At 45.3% G+C, this 21,721-nt stretch overlaps 2 protein-coding genes and 1 long non-coding RNA gene across 4 annotated transcripts; all 3 read left to right on the top strand.

Moving 5' to 3' along the window:
• The first annotated feature begins 1,162 nt into the window (after window positions 1-1,162).
• LOC103336055 (hydroxyproline-rich glycoprotein family protein) lies at window positions 1,163-6,860 on the top strand. Of its 2 annotated transcripts, XM_016794862.2 has the most exons (6): window positions 1,163-1,427; window positions 1,541-1,736; window positions 1,957-2,485; window positions 3,142-3,542; window positions 5,556-5,678; window positions 6,292-6,860. In XM_016794862.2, the coding sequence occupies exons 1-5, from the start codon at window positions 1,367-1,369 to the stop codon at window positions 5,665-5,667; spliced, it is 1,299 nt and encodes a 432-aa protein (XP_016650348.2). In that variant the 5' UTR covers window positions 1,163-1,366; the 3' UTR covers window positions 5,668-5,678; window positions 6,292-6,860. The 2 variants fall into 2 exon arrangements, with proteins under 2 accessions (XP_016650348.2, XP_008237313.2); XM_008239091.2 differs by lacking the exon at window positions 6,292-6,860 and having other exon boundaries at window positions 5,556-5,935.
• Window positions 6,861-11,971: 5,111 nt separating this feature from the next.
• Window positions 11,972-12,569, top strand: LOC148916501 (uncharacterized). Its single transcript, XR_016128219.1, has 3 exons — window positions 11,972-12,114; window positions 12,215-12,355; window positions 12,436-12,569. It is a non-coding gene; the product is annotated as an uncharacterized LOC148916501 (long non-coding RNA).
• A 7,016-nt stretch (window positions 12,570-19,585) lies between these two features.
• Window positions 19,586-21,580, top strand: LOC148916500 (histidinol-phosphate aminotransferase, chloroplastic-like). The gene is made up of 4 exons (XM_089055148.1): window positions 19,586-19,670; window positions 20,280-20,422; window positions 20,548-20,688; window positions 21,343-21,580. Exons 1-4 carry the CDS (start codon window positions 19,586-19,588, stop codon window positions 21,472-21,474), a joined length of 501 nt encoding a protein of 166 aa, XP_088911274.1. The 3' UTR covers window positions 21,475-21,580.
• Window positions 21,581-21,721: the final 141 nt, after the last annotated feature.

Below are 21,721 nucleotides of genomic sequence, written 5' to 3'. Positions count from 1 at the left end.
CCCCACATCAATCTCACGGATTCAACAGCAACAACACCCCCTCATTCTCGATCTGGCCACTGTTCTAGACCAAAACAGCCTCACTCCTTGCCCAATGCTTACAACGTAAGCCTTAATCATGATCAATGGTTCTTTGTAAGATAGGATTGGCGGCGTAGACATGGATGTGATCAGAGCCGGCCCATTAAATATGGAGGCCTTGTGCGAAGAAAGCTGATGAGGCCCTATATGTATAAGTAAATTAACAATTTTTCAAATTTTAAAATTCATAAATTAACCAAAATATGTGGTATCAATTACTTTAGAACCCACAAATAGAATCAAGATCATCCTTCGTCTATTTTCACCTACTCACATCCATTCAATTTTATTTTACATAAAAAAAAACTACACATACCCACAAATATAATATAATGTTGGGCTTTTAAAAACATTTGGAGGCCCCTAAATTTTGGAGGCCTTATGCGGTCGCACAGCCTGCACATGCCATGGGCCGACTCTAGATGCGATCTTGTTAGCTGACCTGAATCTTGTGTCAATGATTCGAAAAGAGAGAGAAAAGAGGGACATAGAGAGACAAGAAGAATGGTTGCCCAGTCGCAGGGAGGAGAGGTGGTTCCTGCTGAGGTGGGTACTTGGAATGGGTGGCTGTAAGAGTTTTGGGGTAGGTCGTGACTATGCTGGGTTGTTTTTGTTTTCTTTCTTTTATTTTTTAGTTTTTCTAGTGTCGTTTAACTTAACAGTGTTACACAAGGTTTAAGTTTTGTTGAATTGAGGGACATGTGTCAAGATTTTATAAAAGGGACATGGAGGGAACACCAATTTGGAGACAGTGAATTCGGACTCCCTTGTTAAAGGGGGAGAAATAGGCTATTTTGGTGAGGCAAAGTGAGTTTTGACCGGAATTTTAAGAGGCATTGCTGTAAATAAGCCAAAGTGATTATATGGAGAAATTAATCCAAACAATCAGATTTTATTTTAATTGAGTATTATGTTTTTAAAATTGCCCTAAAAAAAAGGTAAAATTCATTAAAAAGTTGGGTGCATAGAGCAAAGAAAAGGTTCAAAATAACCCTTCCAAAGTATGGGCCTTATGGACAAATTCAAACTTGAAACTCTCTTGGTCCAAAACGGTGTTTACTACAGCCGAAGCCCCTCTTGTTCTCGTCTTTCTTTTGAACTTTGATGAGACCCACAAAACAAAAACATCCTAAAACCCTTCGCTCCTCTGAGTTCTCTTCTCTCTCCTCTTGTCTTTCAGAGAAAATCAAAGGCTTTAGACAATCAGACAGAGCGACATGCAAATCCTACTTTCCATGGATGTACTTGTATCCTTGTAGAGATAGGGCATGCACCGCCACAGAGCATGTTACGAAGAAGCCTCACTTTTTCCTCCTCCAACTCCCACAAGCACCTCAACAAATCTGGTAATTTCTTTTCTCTTAGTTAACAGATATATATAAAAAAAATTTGAAAGAGTACGTGAAAAATATGGTGTGATTAAGATTATTTGTGTTTCTTTCTTTGTGGATTTTGGCAGTTTTATTGAGTGGGTGGCGTGGAAGGCCGTACGCTGGTAACGCTAACGCTGCAGCTGCAGAGGCAGATGCAGATGCAGATGCAGAGGCAGAAGCAGAAGCAGTGGCAGAAGCACCAAACCCAAATGTCCGCAGAGTTAAAGGGAAAAGGCTTTCCAAAGCGGAGCGCCAAGCTATGCTTGAACCCTTTGTCAACAAGTAAGTATATTATATGAATATTGTAGTGTTTGGTCTTGATTGTTCTTTTGAAATGCTGATCTTGATTGTTTATATGGACATTTGTTGTTTAGAGAGTTTTGCCATGAATTTGAGCTTTGATTAATTTGGTGAAATTGAATAAGCTGTAGAATGTTGCAATTTCATTTTGGGTTTCTATCATTAGGGATTTAAGTGAAGATACTTTGGTCATTATTTTCAGGTACAGAGCAATGAATGCTGGGGCATTCCCTACTGTTTCATGTGCTCAGAAAGAACTGGGTGGCTCTTACTATGTGGTAAAGAGCATCCTTCAGGAGTTACAATACAAAGCTAAGATGTCTCCCTGGTCTCCCGTAACTGCGGATATGCCAAAACAAGAAGAAGTTAGAGAAATTGAATCTTTGGCTCAAGTTGAAAAGAATTCAAACAGTCAGGTGTCAGCACATGCCAGCACTCAAACTGATTCTGAGGCGACATATGATGCTGATTTGCCAGGACAAGAGGATGTTGGTGAAATTGAATCTTTGACTCAAGGTGAAGAGAATTCAATCTCTGAGGTGTCCGCAGAGACATATGACATTGATCTTCCAGAACAAGAAGAAGTTGGAGAAATTGAATCTCTGACTGGAGTTGAAGATAATTCAACCTATGGGGTGTCAGCAGATGCCAGTGGCAGGCATTTAGAAGCCAAGGAAGAGGCACAGGCTTCCTCCTCAGTTGAGATCTTGTCTGAAGAGGTTATCACTCGAGTAAGTGTATGGCATTAATCAAATTTTGGTTTTTTATTCTTTATATTTCCATTGTTCAGATTCCAATAATATCCTATTTGGATTTTAAAAAAAAATGAAATTTGCACATGGCTTGTGTTCAATGAGGTTTAAATGGCATTTGTCTGGAGCCTAATGTGAATCACTTGGCTTGTTTTCTTACCACTCATATTTTTGTCCTAGTGTATGAATTCCTATATCAACAACACTATATTATTTGTTTCTTCTTTTAAATTTCAACTTAATGCAAGATTAAGGCTACAGTACTGTAGTAAACTTTTAATAACTTATGTTTATGCATTATAACCTTTGTAGAAGCATTCAAAAATGTTGCATCTTGAGTCTTCCTCATGTTCTTGCATGAATTTTATATTAAGAATTATTTTCTTCTTCTCATCTCTATTATTGTCCTAATGTATTATGATATCGAATCGACCCTTACCATCACAAGTTCTTCGAATTTGAGGTGCATGGCTAGATTCTTCATTAAACCTTGGCTCACTGATTCTTTTAAAATTTTCATGCATGTCGAATATCATGTTTATACCATAAATAAATTTCTTTTGCTTCTTCGATGCATGGAAGATGTTCCATATTAGTAGACTTATAGTTATATCTTTTGTGTTTTTTTCTTGCAGGGAAGTGATTCTGATCTTGTTGCAACACAAAGTAATTTGCAGAAAGTGGATTCTGTGGAATCTTCTTATAAAGACCTTGATGAACTTAGTAATGGTAAGGAGGAAGCTAAGCAGAATCTTTCTGGTTCTATTTCTAAAGAATGTCAATTGTCAGAAGAAAGATTAGAGGTTGTTTCTCATCCATTTGGCAAATCTGAGAATAGTGAAAGAGCGGAAGCTGAAGCTGACAAACAAGATTTTGTTGCAAAAGAAAAAGATCTGCCAATAAGGGAGGCTAATAGAGCCTCTCCTCCAAGTTTTGGTGATACACAGGATATGAAAAAACAAGAACATGCCTTAGAAGATTCAAAGTGTAAAAGAGAGAAATATGAAGAGATCCCTCAGCCAGACAAACTTCCCAAGTAAGTTTCTTTTGTACAGTATGTTATTAACTTAGTAATGTCATTGTCATTGACATTGCAGCACCTGCTGTTATTCCACAAGCAATGTGATGATGTATTTTTGCTCCTAAGATGTGCTCACATGAAAATCATAGACATTTGTTGTATGCTTGCTGCTATAGAGCTAAAACATGGTATTGGACACACTAAGCTGTGGAGGCTGGCACCAGAGACAGAAAGATAAAACATTGGAGATAGGTGCATCATTAGTTTATGGATTCGGCTTCTTTATTAATTGGAACCATAATCAACACAAATTTTTTTGTATTCATCCACTCTAGTCCCCAGTTCCGCCATTCTCAACTTATTTGACCCGTTTAACATGCTAGGAAAGACCTTGAAACCATTTGCTCAAACCCTTCCTTTTCAGCTTACTATTCTATAACTTTACTATATTTATAAGCAAATGACTTCGCACTTTGTTTAAGTTTCAGCAGTCAATGAGTGCACAATAGCAAAATGTCCAATTCAAAGATGAGTGGTTAAAATTGTAAGTACAAAGTTGAATGTGCCTGCTTGATCCTACACAACTAAACAAAACTGGGCCATCCTGGGTTCTCATACCATGATTAGCTTAGATTGTCATGCATATGGTAATAGTTGAAGGGCTACGATCAACTATTCTTCTGGACTTAGCGTGCTTCTCATTCATGTTCAATTAATGTATGAAGAAAATAACTGAAATTGACTGTCTACAATCTGAGCTCAAAGATCACGCCTGAGCTATTCTTCTGAACTGACTACTGTGCGCTGCTCATTCATGTGCAATTAATGTGTGAAATGGAATTTATTCTTGTGGGTCTGTGTTTCTGAGTTATGACCCCAGATTACCTTTTAACATCTTCTCTATTGATACTACTAGTGGGGGTCACTATTCTGTTTTTTTTTTTTGTTGTTGTTATTTTGTTATTTTGTTATTTTTTTGTTTTTTGTTTTTAACCTTGTGGCCCTCTTTTTCTCCTTTTGCTCATACATGTGTCTACTGGAAGATTACTGTTTTTTTTTTATATAAAAAACGAAAAGATGAAATTTTTATTTCACAAGAGAAACTGTAGAGTAACATGGGCAAGCAATCCACCAAGAATGTACAGAATAATATGATTTGGTTTCTTGTTTGTTTATCCAAGATAAAGGTGAATGGCTTGATATTAAGATATCAAGCAAATTGATTTGCAGTTGCACACACACTCTCCCTCTCTGTCTCTGTCTCTGTCTCTCTGTCTCTCTGTCTCTCTGTCTCTGTCTCTCTCTGTCTCTCTGTCTCTGTCTCTCTCTGTCTCTCTCTCTGTCGCAGAATTTGAAAGGTGGTGTGAATAGCTTGATGTCAAGATCCCAGACATTAATTTGCAATGGTGTTATCTTTGTATCTTTTGAAGATATATGTCATGGTTAGGAACTGTGCTGTTTGGCATCTACTTGGGTGGTTTGGTGGGAGAAGAACAAAAGGTTCTCTGAAGATAGAGAAGAGGAGTTGGCATGACAGGATTGTATTTTCTGATATGATTCTTCTGGATTGGTCTTCATTTTTGGATTAGGTGGGTCTATTTGAATGAGTTCTAGTTTGGTCTCTGAGGCTGGCTGTATTCCGTGTGCATCAGGCAGCAGTTAAGTTTAGTAACTCAAATCTTACTTTGGTATCTTACCTCTTCTACTCTGGTTGGTGGATGTTAATGAACCACTCAACCACCAGCCCTGGATTGTGGGTGAGTCAATAGTTAGCAAACCAATCAACCTAGTTATTGCCTTGTCACATTTGTTTGCCATGGCGAAGGGTCATTATACAAGAATCATATGTAGTTGAAGCCTTAATAGGCTAATCCCATCTGAAATATGTCTAATCTACTTAGCTTTATGTTCTATGGGCATGTCTTGAATTCTTTTATTTCACCTAAAAGTATCCCATCATTTCTTTTTTTTTTTTGGAACCATATATTCTTCTGCGTAAAATGTTATACACAATTATTCATTTTGCAGAGACCTTCCTGGTAGGCAGGCTGATGATGCAGAGCCTTCAAGTAAATCAACTGTATGGGGGAATATGAAGTCATTTGCGAATGGCATTATCAGTATCTTCAGAAAACTGTAATCTTTGTCTCGGTAACGATGAAACTTTTAGTATGTTAATGTTTTGTCAGGATGGTGATGGCATATAAGGTCAATACATCTAGCTTGTACATACTGCTGAAATTTGAATAGTTGCACAATCAAGTTTATGGTTCACATGAGGTTGGGGTGTTTGAGGAGGCTTTTTGTTTATTATCTTTCGTATCTGCGAATTTTTATTCTCTCCCGGAATTACTGTTCAAGAAAGAAATATTAGATGTTCTGAGGCAATAAAAGGAAGTTTATAGTTACAGGAGCTGGTTACACACTTTGAATGTAATTATTTTTTTCCAGGTCACATGCTGCTGATGAATTGTTTTCTGTACCTTCTAAGGGTCAGGATCCTGGGACATGGGTTTTTTCTTTTACAAATTTATAACCATACACATTTAGGCCACTACTACCATAAAGAAACTCAAAACCATTTATATAGACAAACCAAAAATTGGCCAATTGGCAAGTTTATTAGTTTACTTAGTATCTAAAGTACCTATATTGCCCTTGCTTTAGGTGAGATTTTTTTGGATTTCTTCTAATTTGGATTCAAATTTTGTTTTTTTGTTTTTAATTCTTATTTTGATGTTTAAATTTGTGGTCTCTGCCATAGTGAACTTTGGAGCCCTCTATCAGCGGCTGTGTTTCTCCGATGAAGGTGTCGTCAACTAGAAAGTTGTTCCAGCAATAGATGAATGTATCGGCCTAAAAACCAAAAGCTGGCTGGTCGTGCTGCTACACTTGCGCGACCGCTGGATTTTACAGCCAAAATTGGATGGAAACATCTGCCTTTTGGGTTGGGTCTTTTGAGGAGATGATAGAGGAGGGTATGACGAGCAACTTCTGTGCAGGACTCGTGGACAAAATATGAATGGACGGTGCCGAAAAGTCGCTGGAAAATCAAGGGGCTGTGCAGCCCTGTTTTTCACGTCTGATATTTAAACTTTTTTTTTTTTTTCAATGAAAACCCTAGAACTTTAAACCAACTTAACTTCCTCGTTTGAACTTCGAATTACGTGCCGTTTGCCCCTATGTGCTCGTGGAGACGAGCTCAATGTCCTGATATAAATAAAATTTCCGAAATTAGTGCCAAACAAAAATAGCTTGAAATTCTTGAGCAAAATTGTTAATGTACGCTAAAATTTCATAATTAATAAGAAGATTTGTGACGGGTTGTTACAATACGAAGCATTGCATAATATATGTTCGTGATTCGCATAATAAGTTAATGCTGTAATAAGTATTACGTAATTTGTAATATCTTGATTGTGTATTAATAGTCATAAAAAAATGTATTAACAGTCATAGAATGCATATTAATAGTAGTAAAATGTGTATTAACATTCATAAAAAAATATTAACACATATAAAGTGTATTGACTATAATACAAAATGTATTAACAGTCGTAAAATGTGTATTAACAATCAGCTTTGGTTGCGTGATTGGTTTATGTATTAGTAGTCATAGAAGGTACATTAACAGCCATAATGACTCCTTGGGTTGTGTGATTGCTTTGCTTTTGCATTATTAATTTCTTTTGTTTTTCGTTTGGTTTTTTTTATTTAAAATGTGAGCTGGGCTTGTTTTGAATGTTTTGGATTTTTTAAATTTTAATTTTTATTTTTGTGGTGAAGTTTTGGAGTTGTACTTGTTTTAAGAAAATTGATGGTAATTTTGTAATTTATTAGAACTTTGAAGCCTCTTTATTATGTTGCAAATGAATTTTGGATGTATTTCTAAAGTCAATTTCATGCAGGTTTTTTTTTTAATTATAATTTTTTTTATAAATGTAATTTAGGCCCTTATATTGGGTATAATAGTAAATCTCCCATTTTCTTTTTTGACAAAGCCTTTAGATCTGCTTGCATCTAACGGTCCGAACTGTCATTGATGCACACTAACATATTGTTAAGGTTTTTCCTACTCCATGATGTTTATTATGCTAGGCAATGGTATTAAATCTGGATCAATTGGTTGGATTATTGGATGGAAAGACCATGTTTTCATGGGGCTTCATTTCATTTTAAAGTTTCCTCTTATGGATATATGCTATGACAAGAACTTGCTTTAGTTGAATCAATTGTACCTTGAATACTTGTGAACCTAAATTACAAAATTTGGAAAGCCCAAACATGCCCTTTGGGCTGAAGAATGCCAGAGTAACGTACAAGAGGCTCGTAAACAAGATTTTCAAAGAGCAGATCGGCAAGACTATGGATGTCTATGTAGATGACATGCTAGTCAAAGCTCCCCGACGAGCAAATCACATCAAGAATCTTGCCGAAGCATTCAGACTATTCCGAAAATACCACATGAAGTTGAACCCTAGCAAATGCACATTTGGAGTCTCATATGGCCAATTTTCGGGATGCGTATCGGTTTGTTAAAACTACTGGTGCAACTAGGAAACATGCCTGTTTGTTTGAGCAAAAAGGAAAGGATAAGAATCTTTCCAGCTGTCTCGCTGAGAAAGTTATCAAGCAAGAAATTGACATGATATTGGTGTTTGATTTGGATTTAAGGTTAGTATGATGAGCTGTAAATAATGTCAGACATATTGGAAGTCTTATAAGTAGAATTGCCTCTTGGGTTATGAAAATCTTGATAAAACTGGCTCTTGATTTCTTTTATTGTTTATCACTCTTAATTGTCCTCTATGCTTTAGACTAATTTAATTTGGTTTATACTGATTTAAAAACTGTGCAGACTGTTCTAGAATCTGTATTTCACACTAAGATATTAGATTTTCATGCTCTACTTATTTTATGACAGTATAATCAGTGACGAGATTCTCTTGAAAAGTCCTTGAGCTTCCTATATTGGTGGTGCTGGATGAGGCATATATTGAGTTTTCAGGTCTCGAATCGAGGTTGCAATGGGAGAAAAAGTATGAAAATTTAATTGTTCTTCGGACATTTAGCAAACGAGCGGGTATTCTTTAATTTCTTTTGTTTTGGTATTAAATTATGATTGCTGCAATACCCCATAAATGTCTCAAATCGTTTAATCTGTTCGTCCAGTAGTGATGCCTTGAAGTTGTGTCACAGTGCCAGCCAAGTTTATGCTTATAAAGGGTAACTCAAAACTTGAATGGGTAAAATTATTAAATTTTTTAAGAGAGAGACTTAATTTCTCTGCCAGATTCGAACTATAAATTGCTGCTCTTACTGATGCTATTGCATGCATGTCATTTTGATGTTTCATGTGTATGGATGTTGTGAATTTAACAATGAGTGTAGGGTTGTTTGCCAAAGTTGATTTGTCATATTTTCATTGTTGATGCTCTTTTTCGGAAAGGGTCAACTTAGAGATAAGGGATTGTCTTTGGCAAGAGAAGGGTCTGGGCCTTCAGTAGAGGGCTAACCTGCAGAAGACAAAGATGGGAGAAGCAATCGTTAAGCTTCTGACACCGGTGTGGTGCCGGCCAAAGGCTCTCCGATGCCCGAGTCACTAGGGGTAGTGACTTTGCAAAGTAAAGTGAATAGTGAGAGAGAGAAGTTACCCTTTTTCTTAGTTACTGTTCCTATTTATAGGGAAGTAAAGGTAGGAGGTTTGCACAAAGTTCCGATGTGGGACTTTGTGCAAGTTGCTGTGATGATGACACGTGTCTCCTGTGTCTAAGGTTTGGCAGCTTGGAGCTTCGGCAGGTGGTTGTCCCTTCGGAAGAGCATCTCCCTTTGGCAGGGAGGAAGGCACGTCTACCTTGGTGTTTTAGTCACGCTTGGTTAATTATGGTGTAAACAGTAGTCCCCCAAGTTGTCAATCAAGAAGTGGCTTCTGGTTTGGGAACTTGTGAAGAGGTTGTGTAATTCAACCAAGCGTGTCAGCGTGGCGGGTGCCGAAGGTAGTCCCCTAGTCCCCAAGTTTCTTTTTTTTTTTGGTCATAGGGGTGCCAAGGTGACCTAACGAAGATAGCCTTCGAAGGTAAGGTATGACGTCACGTACCTTTGAAGGAAGGTGTGACGTCATTTGCAGGTCTCCTTCCAAGCTTCGGAAGGAGCCTTCCGAAGGGAAGGTGTGATGTCATCATGCCTTCCGAAGGGAAGGTGTGATGTCATCATGCCTTCCGAAAGGAAGGTGTGACGTCATCGCAAGTGATCCTTCCAAGCTTCGAAGGGAGCCTTCGAAGGGAAGGTGTGACGCGTCATCATGCCTTCCGGGAAAGGTGTGATGTCGCACGAGGAATCCTTCCAAGCTTCGGAAGGAGCCTTCCGAAGGGAAGGTGTGACGTCATCATGCCTTCCGGGAAGGTGTGACGTCGCGACGAGGTCTCCTTCCAAGCTTCGGAAGGAGCCTTCCGAAGGGAAGGTGTGACGTCATCATGCCTTCCGAAGGGAAGGTGTGACGTCAACACGAGGAATCCTTCCAAGCTTCGAAGGAGCCTTCCGAAGGAAAGGTGTGACGCCATCATGCCTTCCGGCGGGAAGGTGTGACATCGCACGAGGAATCCTTCCAAGCTTCGGAAGGAGCCTTCCGAAGGAAGGTGTGATGTCATCATGCCTTCCGAAGGGAAGGTGTGACGTCATCACGAGGTCTCATTCCAAGCTTCGGAAGGAGCCTTCCGAAGGGAAGGTGTGACGTCATCATGCCTTCCGAAGGGAAGGTGTGACGTCAAGACGAGGTCTCCTTCCAAGCCTTGGAAGGAGCCTTCCGAAGGAAGGTGTGCGTCAAGACGAGGAATCCTTCCAAGCCGGAAGGAGCCTTCCGAAGGGAAGGTGTGATGTCATCATGCCTTCCGGCGAAGGTGTGGACGTCGGACGAGGAATCCTTCCAAGCTTCGGAAGGAGCCTTCCGAAGGAAGGTGTGACGTCATCATGCCTTCCGAAGGGAAGGTGTGACGTCATCACGAGGTCTCCTTCCAAGTTTCGAAGGAGCCTTCCGAAGGAAGGTGTGGACGTCATCATGCCTTCCGAAGGGAAGGTGTGGCGTCGACGAGGAATCCTTCCAAGCCGGAAGGGAACCTTCCGAAGGGAAGGTGTGACGCCATCATGCCTTCCGAAGGAAGGTTTGACGCCACCGCGTGTCGCAAGGGGTCCTTCCAAGCTTGGAAGGAGCCTTCCGAAGGAAGGTGTGACGTCACGAGGAATCCTTCCAAGCCGGAAGAGAGCCTTCGAAGGGAAGGTGTGACGTCATGAGTGCCATGTGGCAGTGGTATAGAAACGTCTGAGCGTGGGAATCGAGGCGTCCCAACGGTATGATGAGTTATTGCTTGGAGCAAGAATCGAAGGGTTCCTCGTATGCCTTTAAAAAATTGTGGAGGGCTGAAGGAGTGAGCACTTTGATTTTTTGAAAGATTTTAGTAGACGAGCAAGGGCGATTTCCGGCGAGGCTTGAGAAGGTACCTTCGTGAGCCAGGCGATTTCCGGCAACCGTGGACGGTGGAGATAACAAGGTATGCCTTGTGCCCGTTCTCCCCTTCTGGATTGAAATGCCTCTTTTGTTTGAGTTTTGCATGAATGTGCTATGAACGTAGATGAACTTTCATGAACATATTAAGAACATGCCTAGGCTCCTGTTTTCAATCTTCGCATGCCCCTTAGTTTCCCTTTTTGTGTTTGTAGATGTCTGATAATTCTGAAAGAGAAAGTCAAAGCTCCCGAAGTCCCCATGCCTTCAGTGGGGAAGAGTTTGAGAGTGGTAGCCCTAATGAAGACTTGGGTACTGATGGGGAAAGTACTGAGTTTGAACGTGTGGTGGAAGGGCTGATAGTGGAGGGAAATAGGGTTGGGGGAGAAGAGCAGTCAAGGAGTTCTGGGAAGCTTATAGGGAGATGCAAAGGAACTATGTGGCCCTAGAAGCTTGTGCAAACCGGGTGTTGGGGATAACCCAGGCACCAGAGGCTAGTGGAAGTGGGCGGCTGGGCCGTCGGGGTGTGGTACGGTGGCGTAGCATCTGCTGATGTGGGTGTCCCAATAGGGGTGCCACTACCGAAGAAAAATATGATGAGTTTGTATGATCTAGAGTCACTGAAGGCAGACTATGCGATACCTGATTGTGTGGGGCTGAGGTTGCCCATACCTACCGAAGCGGCTAGGTACCCTCCCGAGGGTTGCGTTATGGTGTTCTCAGCTATGTACAAATATGGGTTGAGGTTACCATTGCATCCTTGGGTGCAAATGATGCTTTCCAGATTGGGCTATGCCCCTGGGCAGTATAATCCCAACTTCTGGTGTATACGCACGGGTGTACATAGCATGGTGGTTGGCGAACGAGGAGCCCACCTTCGAGCATTCATGCATCATGCTCTGTCCGTGCAACAGGCAATTTTGGTGGGTGCAGTCAACCGAAAGGCGAAGGAGAGAGGATACTTTATAGGGCAACCACCATCGTCGCAGAAGACGTGGCGAAATCGATGGTTCTTTGCCTTTGGTGATTGGGAGTGCTGGCCTAGGACGACTGTCAGCAAACATGTGCCTACCCATTTTCAATCTATAGGTCTTTGGTCACCACTCATGTCTTTGTGTTTGAATGTGTTGGTATGAATATGTATTGTTGTCTGAGGCTTGTGAGAACTAACGCCTTTGTCCATGTGCAGGTTCTGTGAAGTGTAGGCCAGTGTCTAGGGAAGAGGAGGAAGAGATAGAGCTGGTGAGGAGACAGGTGCCCCTGGAGGCGCGTGAGCTGAAGAATATTGTGACCCCAGCCCTTCTTCTACAGTCGGGGTTGCTTCAAGGAAGTAAGTATTAGCCCACTCCCTCCTTGTTATGTGTATGTTGTTGTATAGCTTCTCACCTTTGCTTCGGTGTTGTTTTTCAGTGGCTGAGGTGTCGAAGAAGGTGGTGACCGTGGTTGAGACGTCACCGAAGGTAGTGGTGGATCAGGAGGAGAGGCAACGAAAGTTGCGAGAGAGAAGAGAGAAGGATAGGGCCAATAGGGCCAAGAAGCGAGCAAAGGGGCGCCCAAGATCGCCGAGGGACAGCAGCCCTGGGAAGCGGCCTCGGACGGAGGAAGATGGCGGTTAGCGGAGCTGGAGAAGAAGCGAGGGGACTTGAGTCCTCGATCCATGACGCGTCATGGGTGGGACAGTCTGCCGCCGCTTGACCTAGATCCCCACCCAGTGCCGCTCGAGATGGAGGAGCTATTCCCTGCAGGTACCGAGGATATAGACTTTGCCTCGGTTCGACGGGAGGCGAAGGAGGTAACCCTAGCCATGCATCGCCAGGAAGTGCCTCTTGTCAACGCCTTCCTGACTGGGGTAAAGATTGATGCGGGGGAGCTCGCTCGGACCAAGGCCACGGACTTCTCCGATCGGATCCAGAAGACGGTGCTCTCTGCCGCCAATGTAAGTATTCTTGTGTCTTTGACTCTCTAATCAGTGCAATTATGATGTGCTTATGAACATACCTTTCTTGCAGGCTTTTGGGGATATGTACCTTACCCTAGCCAGGGCAGAGAGAGAGGTGGACTTGGCTAGACGCCATTCCGAGACAGCCAAGGCTGCTACGAGGCCCAGTGCCATCCGGAGAGGAATGTGCTCTGGTGAAGGTGGGGAGGTTGGAGCGGGAGCTGAAGGAGACGACCCGGCGGCTGGAGGCGGTGGAGGAGGCTAGGCTCGAGTCTGAGAGGAGGAGGACCGAGGAGCTGAGCATGGCTCGTGCCGAGGCTATGGAGGAGTATCGAGGCTCGAGACAGGTTCAAGAGCCTTGTCTTTGGATGCGATGGTCGAGGAGCGAGTATGGGTGGGAGAAACGGTTGCGAGGTTTAATCTAGAGTTGGATATAAACTTCGACACTAGTGGTGTTCCTCCTCCCATTCCTTCCGGTCGGGAGTCATTGTTTGCAACCACGCCATCTGCCGAGGCCACGAGTCCTTCGGAGGCGAGACGCGGGGAGGTGCCGATGCTAGCGGAGGAGTCGACCGTGGATCCCGACACATTGCCGAGGTGGAGGCGGACGACCATGCTGATGCCTGAGGGCTTGTTTGTATTTTTGCTATGTTGTATCCAGTTATTTCAGACGTAGTCTTTTGACATGTATGGATATTTCCCTGCCCTAAGGCAGGGTTACTTTGATTTTTATGATAGCTTGGTACCTTTTTACCTTAAGCATTCTGCCAAGTTCTGAAGTAGAAATGGGGCCCAGTTGGGTATTTCTATTAGATAGGTGCCGAAGGGCAGAAAGTACAATGGTGGGCCTGAGTCAAGGCTCGAGACCGAGGTATAAGAAAACATAATGTCCTAGGGTCTAGGTATGTTTACTTGTAGTAGTACTTGAGATGGTCGACGTTCCAAGGGTGAGGCAACGTTTTGCCCTTGGGATCCCGAAGCTGGTAAGTCTCGGGGCGGCAAACCTTGGTGATCTCATATGGACCTTCCCACGTAAGGCCCAGGGTACCCTCATTAGGATTCTTAGTGGCCAAGGAAACCTTGCGCATGACCCACCCTGGGCCAGTTGTGAAAGTTCGGTTTAACTGGAGTTGTAGTACTTGGCAACACGCTGCTTGTATGCAACGTTGCTCATGTTGGACTGGTCACGAAGCTCATCGATGAAGTCGAGGTTGAGGGCCAGCTGCTCGTTATTAGCCTCGGCCTCGTAAGTGGAGGTTCGGTATGTGGGCTGGCCAATCTCTACTGGTGCCCGCTTCGGTACCAAAGGAAAGGGAAAATGGTGTCTCTCCCGTTAAGGTACGAAAGGTGGTGCGGTAAGCCCAAAGAACCTCTGGGAGTAGCTCTGGCCAGCAACCGTTGGCTTTGTCAAGCTTGGTCTTCAGGTTTTCTTGATAATTTTGTTCACGGCCGACCTGGCCATTGGACCGAGGATGGGCTGGAGAAGCGAAGCAAAGTTTTATCTTGAGATTGGAACAAAACTGCCTAAATTTTGCGTTGTCAAATTGCCGGCCGTTGTCCGTGACGATGGCGTTGGGGATGCCGGCGACACACGATATTTTGCCAAGCGAAGCGTCTCAATGCGAGCCGCGATGATGGTGGCAGGGCCTCGGCTTCCCACTTAGTGAAGTAGTCGATGCCACGATTGCGTTGACTCGCCTTTGCCCTCGAGCATAGGTCCAATGAGGTCAAGTCCCCATCGGGCGAATGGCCAAGGACTGACCATGGCTGTTAAAGGTTCAGTGGGAGTTGCGGGATATTGGCAAACGGCGACACTTGTCGCACTTCTGGGTGAAGGCTTGGGCATTAGTGTGAAGTGAAGGCCGAAGTATCCTTGCCTAATGGCCTTATGCGCAAGGGAGCGGGCGCCTGAATGACTACCACAGATGCCTTCGTGAATTTCCCGGAGGACATAGTGGCCTTCCTCTGGGGTCAGGCATCGAAGGTAGGGTAAGCTAAATTCGCGCTTATACGGCGCCATTAATGATCAGTATCGGGCGGAGCGATAGCGAACACGTCGCGCCTCAGCAGGGTCAGCGGGTAGCGTCTGGTTTTGCAAAAATTGGAGGATGGGGTCCATCCATGTTGGGCTGTGATCGATGGCGCAGATGAGTGGTGTCCGTGTGCTTGGCTGATCCAAGATTTCCATGTGGATATTGCGGGCAAGACCCTGCTCTATGGCTGAGGCTAGTCTAGCTAGGGCATCGGCATGGCTATTCTCCGAGCGTGGTACCTGGCTTATGAAATAAGCGTTGAAGGTTGCAAGCAAATGGCGGGTATGTTGGAGGTAGGCTGCCATAGACATGTCCTTGGCAGTGAAGTCCTGGTTGACTTGGTGGACAATGAGCTGTAAGTCGCTGAAAATCTGAATTTGCCTAGCGCCCATCTCCTTGGCTAACCGAAGGCCAGCTAAGAGTGCTTCGTATTCGGCCTCATTGTTGGAAGTGTGGAATTGGAAGCGAAGGGCGTACTCTAGGACAACCTTGTCTGGAGAGATGAGAACAAGGCCAGCTCCGCATCCCTGGGCGTTGGAAGAGCCATCCACATACAAAGTCCATAAGGGCTGTGTTATGTCTAGGGTGCCGTTCTTTGGCGACGTGGACCGGGCTCGGGGTAGGAGTGGGCTCCATCGTAATCGTGGACTGCCACGGCATGGGGTTCGGTGAATTCGGATATAAAGTCGACCACACCTGGCCCTTGTGGTGGCGGGGTTTGTAGTGGATATCAAATTCGCCAAGCTCAATGGCCCACTTGACTAGCCTCCCGAAGTCTCCGCTTCGCAATACTTGCCGAAGTGGTTGATTGGTTAAGACATGAACGGTATGAGCACGAAACGGCTGAGGCGCCGAGCGAAACCACCGGCGAATGCCAATTTCTCGATGTCCGGTATCGAACCTCGGCGTCTGTAACGCTTTCGACGTAATGCCGGGTGCTCGGACCGCTTTTTGTCCGGATGAGCCGAACCGTAGCGAGGCGGAGAGATAGATCATGAGGGTGTCTCGGGCTCGGTGTTGACAATAAGGGGCTCGGCCCATATCGCCTTCACTCGTTGAAAGCTTTGTCGCACTCGGTCCAGGTAATACTCCGCTTGCTACCCTTAAGTGCCTTGAAGAAGGGGGCACAGTGATCGTGGCTTTTGAGATGAATGGTCATGCGACTCGCCCGGTAAGGCTCTGGATGTCCTTGATCGTCCTGGGTATTGCCATGTCTAGTATGGCCTTGATCTTCTCCGGATTGGCCTCAATACCCCTCTGGCTGATCATGAAGCCAAGGAATTTGCCTGAAGCCACCCCAAAGGCACACTTGGTGGGGTTGAGCCTCATCTTATACTGCTTCAGAATGGTGAACATGGCTGAGAGGTTGGGGATGTGCTGGTCAGTAGTGCGACTCTTGACGAGCATGTCATCGACATAAACCTCCATGGTGTTGCCAATCAGGGGAGCGAAGATGTCGTTCACCAGACGCTGATATGTGGCCCCGGCATTCTTGAGGCCGAAGGGCATGACCTTATAGCAGTAAAGGCCACGATCCGTGATGAAGGAGGTATGTGCCTGGTCCTCAGGATGCATGAAAATCTGGTTGTACCCCGAGTAAGCATCCATGAAGCTGAGGAGGCGTGGCGGTGTGGCATCCACTAACTGGTCGATGCGGGGTAGGGAAGCTATCCTTCGGGCAGGCCCGATTGAGGTTGGTGTAGTCTACACACATGCGCCAGCCCTTCGTACCCTTTCGGACCATCACCACATTGGCCAGCCAGGTGGGATAGTCCACCTCTTTGATAAATCCAATGCTAGTTAGCTTGTCCACCTCTGCCCTCATGGCCTCGTATCGCTCTGGGTCATAAGCACTCGCCTCGCGAGCGGGTCGAACGGCGGGATTAATGCCTTGAGCCGGTGGGATATGATCTCGGTGATATGCCGGGCATGTCATTGTATGCGACCGGTGAAGACCTCGAATTAAAGCGAAGGAAGGCGACAAGATCGACGAAGCTCCCGTGAGAGAGAGGTGCGATCGACACATCGGTCCGGGATGTTTTCATCAAGAGTAACCAGCTCAAGATCTTCCACAGGTTCGGCTGTGGGGTAATAGATTCCTCCTAGGGTCCTCGGCCGCTCGGTGCGGCTTGAACGATGTTGGAGCCTAGGTTATCTGCGAGGGCCTCGCCCGATGTTGGCGGTTGGTGGACCTTCTTGCGAAGCGTAGCGGCCGGGCGCCAAGTTGGTCTCCGCGCAGTGCCTGTGCCATGAGGTGTAGGAAACTTGAGCAGCAGCATATGGGTGGAGATGAAGACCTTCATTTGGGCCATGGCGGGGCGGCCGAGGATAACATTGTAGGCTGTGGGGCAGTCGATAATGAGGAAGGGAGTGGTGATTGTCCTCCGCTGGGGTGCCGATCCAATAGAGATGAGGAGATGAATGCTTCCAATGGGCTGGACCACCTCACCAGAGAAGCTCACTAGGGGTGTGATGCTTCGGTCGAGCATGTGAGATGGGACCTGGAGTTCGTTGAAGGCCTCAGCAAACATCACACTGACCGAACTGCCAGTGTCCACCAGGATACGCCCCACATCAAAGTTAGAAATGTCGGCGCGGATAATGATTGGGTCATCGTGGGGGAGGATAACACCGCGCTCTTCCTCCTCACAGAAGGTAATGGGAGCCCAGCCTGATTTGTGGGTCTTCGGCAAGCGTCCCTGCCCGAAGACCGTGCGCATAGGTGGAGCGGACATAATGTTTGATGGAGTTGTTGGAGGTTCCAGCCAGGGTGGGACCACCACTGATAGTTGAGATCATGTTGATCTGACGTTGGTGAGGGTTAGGTGGGGGTGGGAGATTGCTCACATACTTATCCAGTTTCCCATCGCGAATAAGTCCTTCGATGATGTTGCGCAAGGCAGCACAAGATTCGGTGTCGTGTCCACCGAACTGATGAAAGCGACGAAGACACCCGTGTTGGGCATGGGCTTGCTGCCTGGTCTCCGGGGAGGCTTGGGTATTATAGGTGCCTCGTGCACCAGGACATTTTCGTAGGTGGTGTTGGGGTGATAAAACCTCGAACACAGGCTTGGGTGAGAAGGGAAGTGGAGCCCGATCGCCTTTGCCCGTGTGGGTTAACCCATTTGGGTGGTGGTGTTTGTTATGTCTGCCCGCTTGTTATTGTTAAAGGTATCTTGGTAGTTATCCTTCCGTTTGGGGTGCCTTTGGGTACCACAGGTACTTGGGGTGGGATTAGAATGTTGAGGCGGGGTTGAGTCTTTGAAGCGAGTTGGGGATCGTGAAAGGATGATGTGCCGGGTGGCAGGCCACGCTTGGAGTTGAAATACTCGGCCTTGGCGTGCACCGCGCCCTGCTTCATTAATTCAGCATATGTGTTCCAAGGGTTGCTATGCACAAGGTACCGAAAGTTAGACTCTCGGAGGCCACTCTTGAAAGCACCAAGGCGGCACGATCATCGGTCTCGGGCAGCGGGCGTACTCGTGGCTGAACTCGGCTGCATACTCCCGAAGGCTCATCCTCACCTGCTGAGCATGTACAGGTTGTCCGCAGAGTAGAGGCGATCGACCGATCATGAAATGGTCCAGAAAGCTTGCATCAAAGCGTATTGATGGTGCGGGGCTCACGGCTGTAGAACCAATTGAGGCCGCACGAGGGTAGATGGGAAGAGGAGGCACATGCCCTCGTCCGTTAAGCCTTTGCATCCATGGCGGATGGAAAGAATGTATGTGGGTGAGGGATCCTCCGTGCAGTGTAGAAGGCGATCACGGAGGGGCTGGATTTCCTTCTCCTGGTGGAAATTAAGGATGCGCTCAGTAAAGGGCCCAGTCATGGCTTTGCCTGCAGAGGGGTTGGTGGTTGCGCTCTGCTCATTCTCCAGACGTCGGACCTTCTCAAAGAGAAGTCTCATTGCCGGGTCGGCATGGGGAGAGTCTCGGTTCTGGAGGTCTGGTGTGTGTGTGGCCAGGAGCTAGATAAGGGTCAGGTCCATCGAACTCCTCGGTGTGATAAGGCTCGTGCTCTTCTGAGTAATCATGCTCCCAATCATCCGAGTCCCCCATACCCTCTCCTGTAGGCACATGGATTGGTTTTGGTGGGGGGCCTAGGTGTGTCACCTTTGGGTCTTGGAGATCGACGGGGATAAGAAGGGGTCCCGTTTGACGGTCCAGGATACGGTCCCTGCAATCCCTGTAGACCTTCGTTGGTTCATGAGGCCGGTTCCTCGGCGGGGAGATACGGATAAGGCGCGACTTGGTCTTCTCCGGATGGAGGGGGTCCTTACCCTTGCTGGGCCTAGGCTGGATTGGAGGGCCATGGTGGGAATGCTCCGGCTGGTTTGGCTGTGTGCGCTCAGTTCCTGGGTAAGGCTGCGTTGGGAGCCACAGGCTTGGTTCCGTTCCCGTTTCGCCGGGCAGACGCATGAGTCGTGTTCCAGCTCAACATTCACAGAGTGAAGGTGGTCACACCTCTCGGACATCTTGACGACAGGCGCGGAGGAGTTCCACCTCGGCACGGAGGTTGACCTCGACGGTCCCTTCGGGAGGTACCCTCCGAGGTGCTACTGGGCATCGCGGCTATCCTCGTAGGCATGGCTAAGTGTGGAGTGAAGAAGAGGCGACGGGGCCGGATTGGTGAAGGAGCCAGCTGGGTTGGTAGAGAGAAATGGGTGTTAAGTATGGGATTCCCACAGACGGCGCCAAAGCTGTTGATGCTCTTTTCGGAGAGGGTCAACTTAGAGATAAGGGATTGTCTTTGGCAAGAGAAGGGTCTGGGCCTTCAGTAGAGGGCTAACCTGCAGAAGACAAAGATGGGAGAAGCGATCGTTAAGCCGGACACCGGTGTGGTGCCGGCCGAAGGCTCTCCGATGCCTGAGTCAGCTAGGGTAGTGACTTTTGCAAAGTAACAGTAATAGTGAGAGAGAGAAGTTACCCTTTTTCTTGGTTACTGTTCCTATTTATAGGGAAGTAAAGGTAGGAGGTTTGCACAAAGTTCCGATGTGGGACTTTGTGCAAGTTGCTGTGATGATGACACGTGTCTCCTGTGTCTAAGGTTTGGCAGTTTGGAGCTTCGGCAGGTGGTTGTCCCTTCGGAAGAGCATCTTCCTTTGGCAGGGAGAAAGGCACGTCTACCTTGGTGTTTTAGTCACGCTTGGTTAATTGTGGTGTAAACATTCATGTTAATTGTTTTTTCAGTTTTGAATTGATTTTGTAAATGTTTTAGTTTCTTAGTTTCAACTTTTATATAAATGGTTAAATTCTTTTGGGAATGGGCAAATGGTGCAGGCTTAGCTGGACTCCGCGTTGGGTATGGAGCATTTCCATTGACCATCATTGAATATCTTCGGCGAGCAAAGCAACCATATACTGTGTCTGTTGCTGCTGAAGTTTCTGCTTGCGCAGCATTGGAGAACCCCACCTATCTCGAGGTTATGATTCTTAGGATTAATCCCATGCCTGTGAATGATAATAACTGAAGTATTTTAAGACCAGGTCTTAGAAGGTATCATTTGTGCTTATCACCATATCTAATATGGGTTGCCAAATAAACCAGATGGCGAAAGAAGCTTTGCTGCAAGAAAGGGAGAGGCTTTATAACCTTGTAAAGGAGCTGCCGTTTCTCAACCCATATCCAAGCTATTCCAATTTCGTTCTTTGTGAGGTTACATCAGGAATGGATGCTAAGAAGCTGAAGGTATTTTTTTTCATCTTTTCCTTCATATAGCATTGTGTCATCATCTTAGTAAATTTGAGGTTCTTTATCCAATTTATTGCATTCGAGCAATGCATATTATTAGGGTTTCAGTAGTAGAGTGAGAAGAAAGAAAAGAGAAGAGTGGAAAGGAATTCAACCCTATAGTAGTTTTAGCCATTCTGCTACGTTTGAGTGCTATAGTGTAAACTCGTGTTGGACTAGTTATGAAAGCCACAATTCATCTAATTCAATAATAGAACTTATGAAGCTTTTTGCTAAGGATTGTATGATGCAATCTTAGCTTTAGAAGTGATGCTTAGAACTCCACCCCATCTTCTCTAGATTTTTTTTTTGGGGTACGATAATCTTCTCTAGATTGCCAGTGCTTTCCCCCATTTTAATTCTCAAACGAATGACCCTGCTAACACACCACCACCCCTCCAAAAAAGATTTAACAGGAAGTTTTTTTAGTTTAACAGGTGAAAAGAAGTCTAAATCACAAAGATAGCTCTGTACAGTTTGGTGTTTACCTAAGTCAGTTTGAGGTTGTATCATGTGCCATATACATTGGTTTGATCCACTGTAGGCCCAGAAAAACACCACTGAAACTTGCATAAAGGTAACGTTTATAGCGAGGTTTAAATTTTGATGCAGGAGGACCTTGCAAAAATGGGTGTGATGATTCGTCATTACAACAACAAAGAGTTGAGTGGTTATGTTCGCATGTCTGTCGGGAAGCCGGAACACACTGATGTCTTGATTGATTGCCTCAGACGATTGTCTTAGTGCAGTACCTCTATTAGGCATGATTTACTACTTCTGCAACTCCTTTTTTTTTTTTTTGATAAGGAATGGTTCATTTGATCTCCACTGAAATGATTTATCACCTTGCTAAAATAGAATTTTCTATTGTATCTTAGACTTATTACTTACAATATATTTATAAGTAATAAAAAATGATTGGCAATCATTGTATTATTTGTCAATCGTTTCATCATTGTTCATAACACAAGTTTTCATTAGTCAACCCTGA

Source organism: Prunus mume, linkage group LG6 (assembly GCF_029339155.1).
Source record: "Prunus mume cultivar Tortuosa linkage group LG6, ASM2933915v1, whole genome shotgun sequence".
NCBI lineage: Eukaryota > Viridiplantae > Streptophyta > Magnoliopsida > Rosales > Rosaceae > Prunus > Prunus mume.
This window is presented reverse-complemented; position numbering and strand designations above follow the sequence as displayed.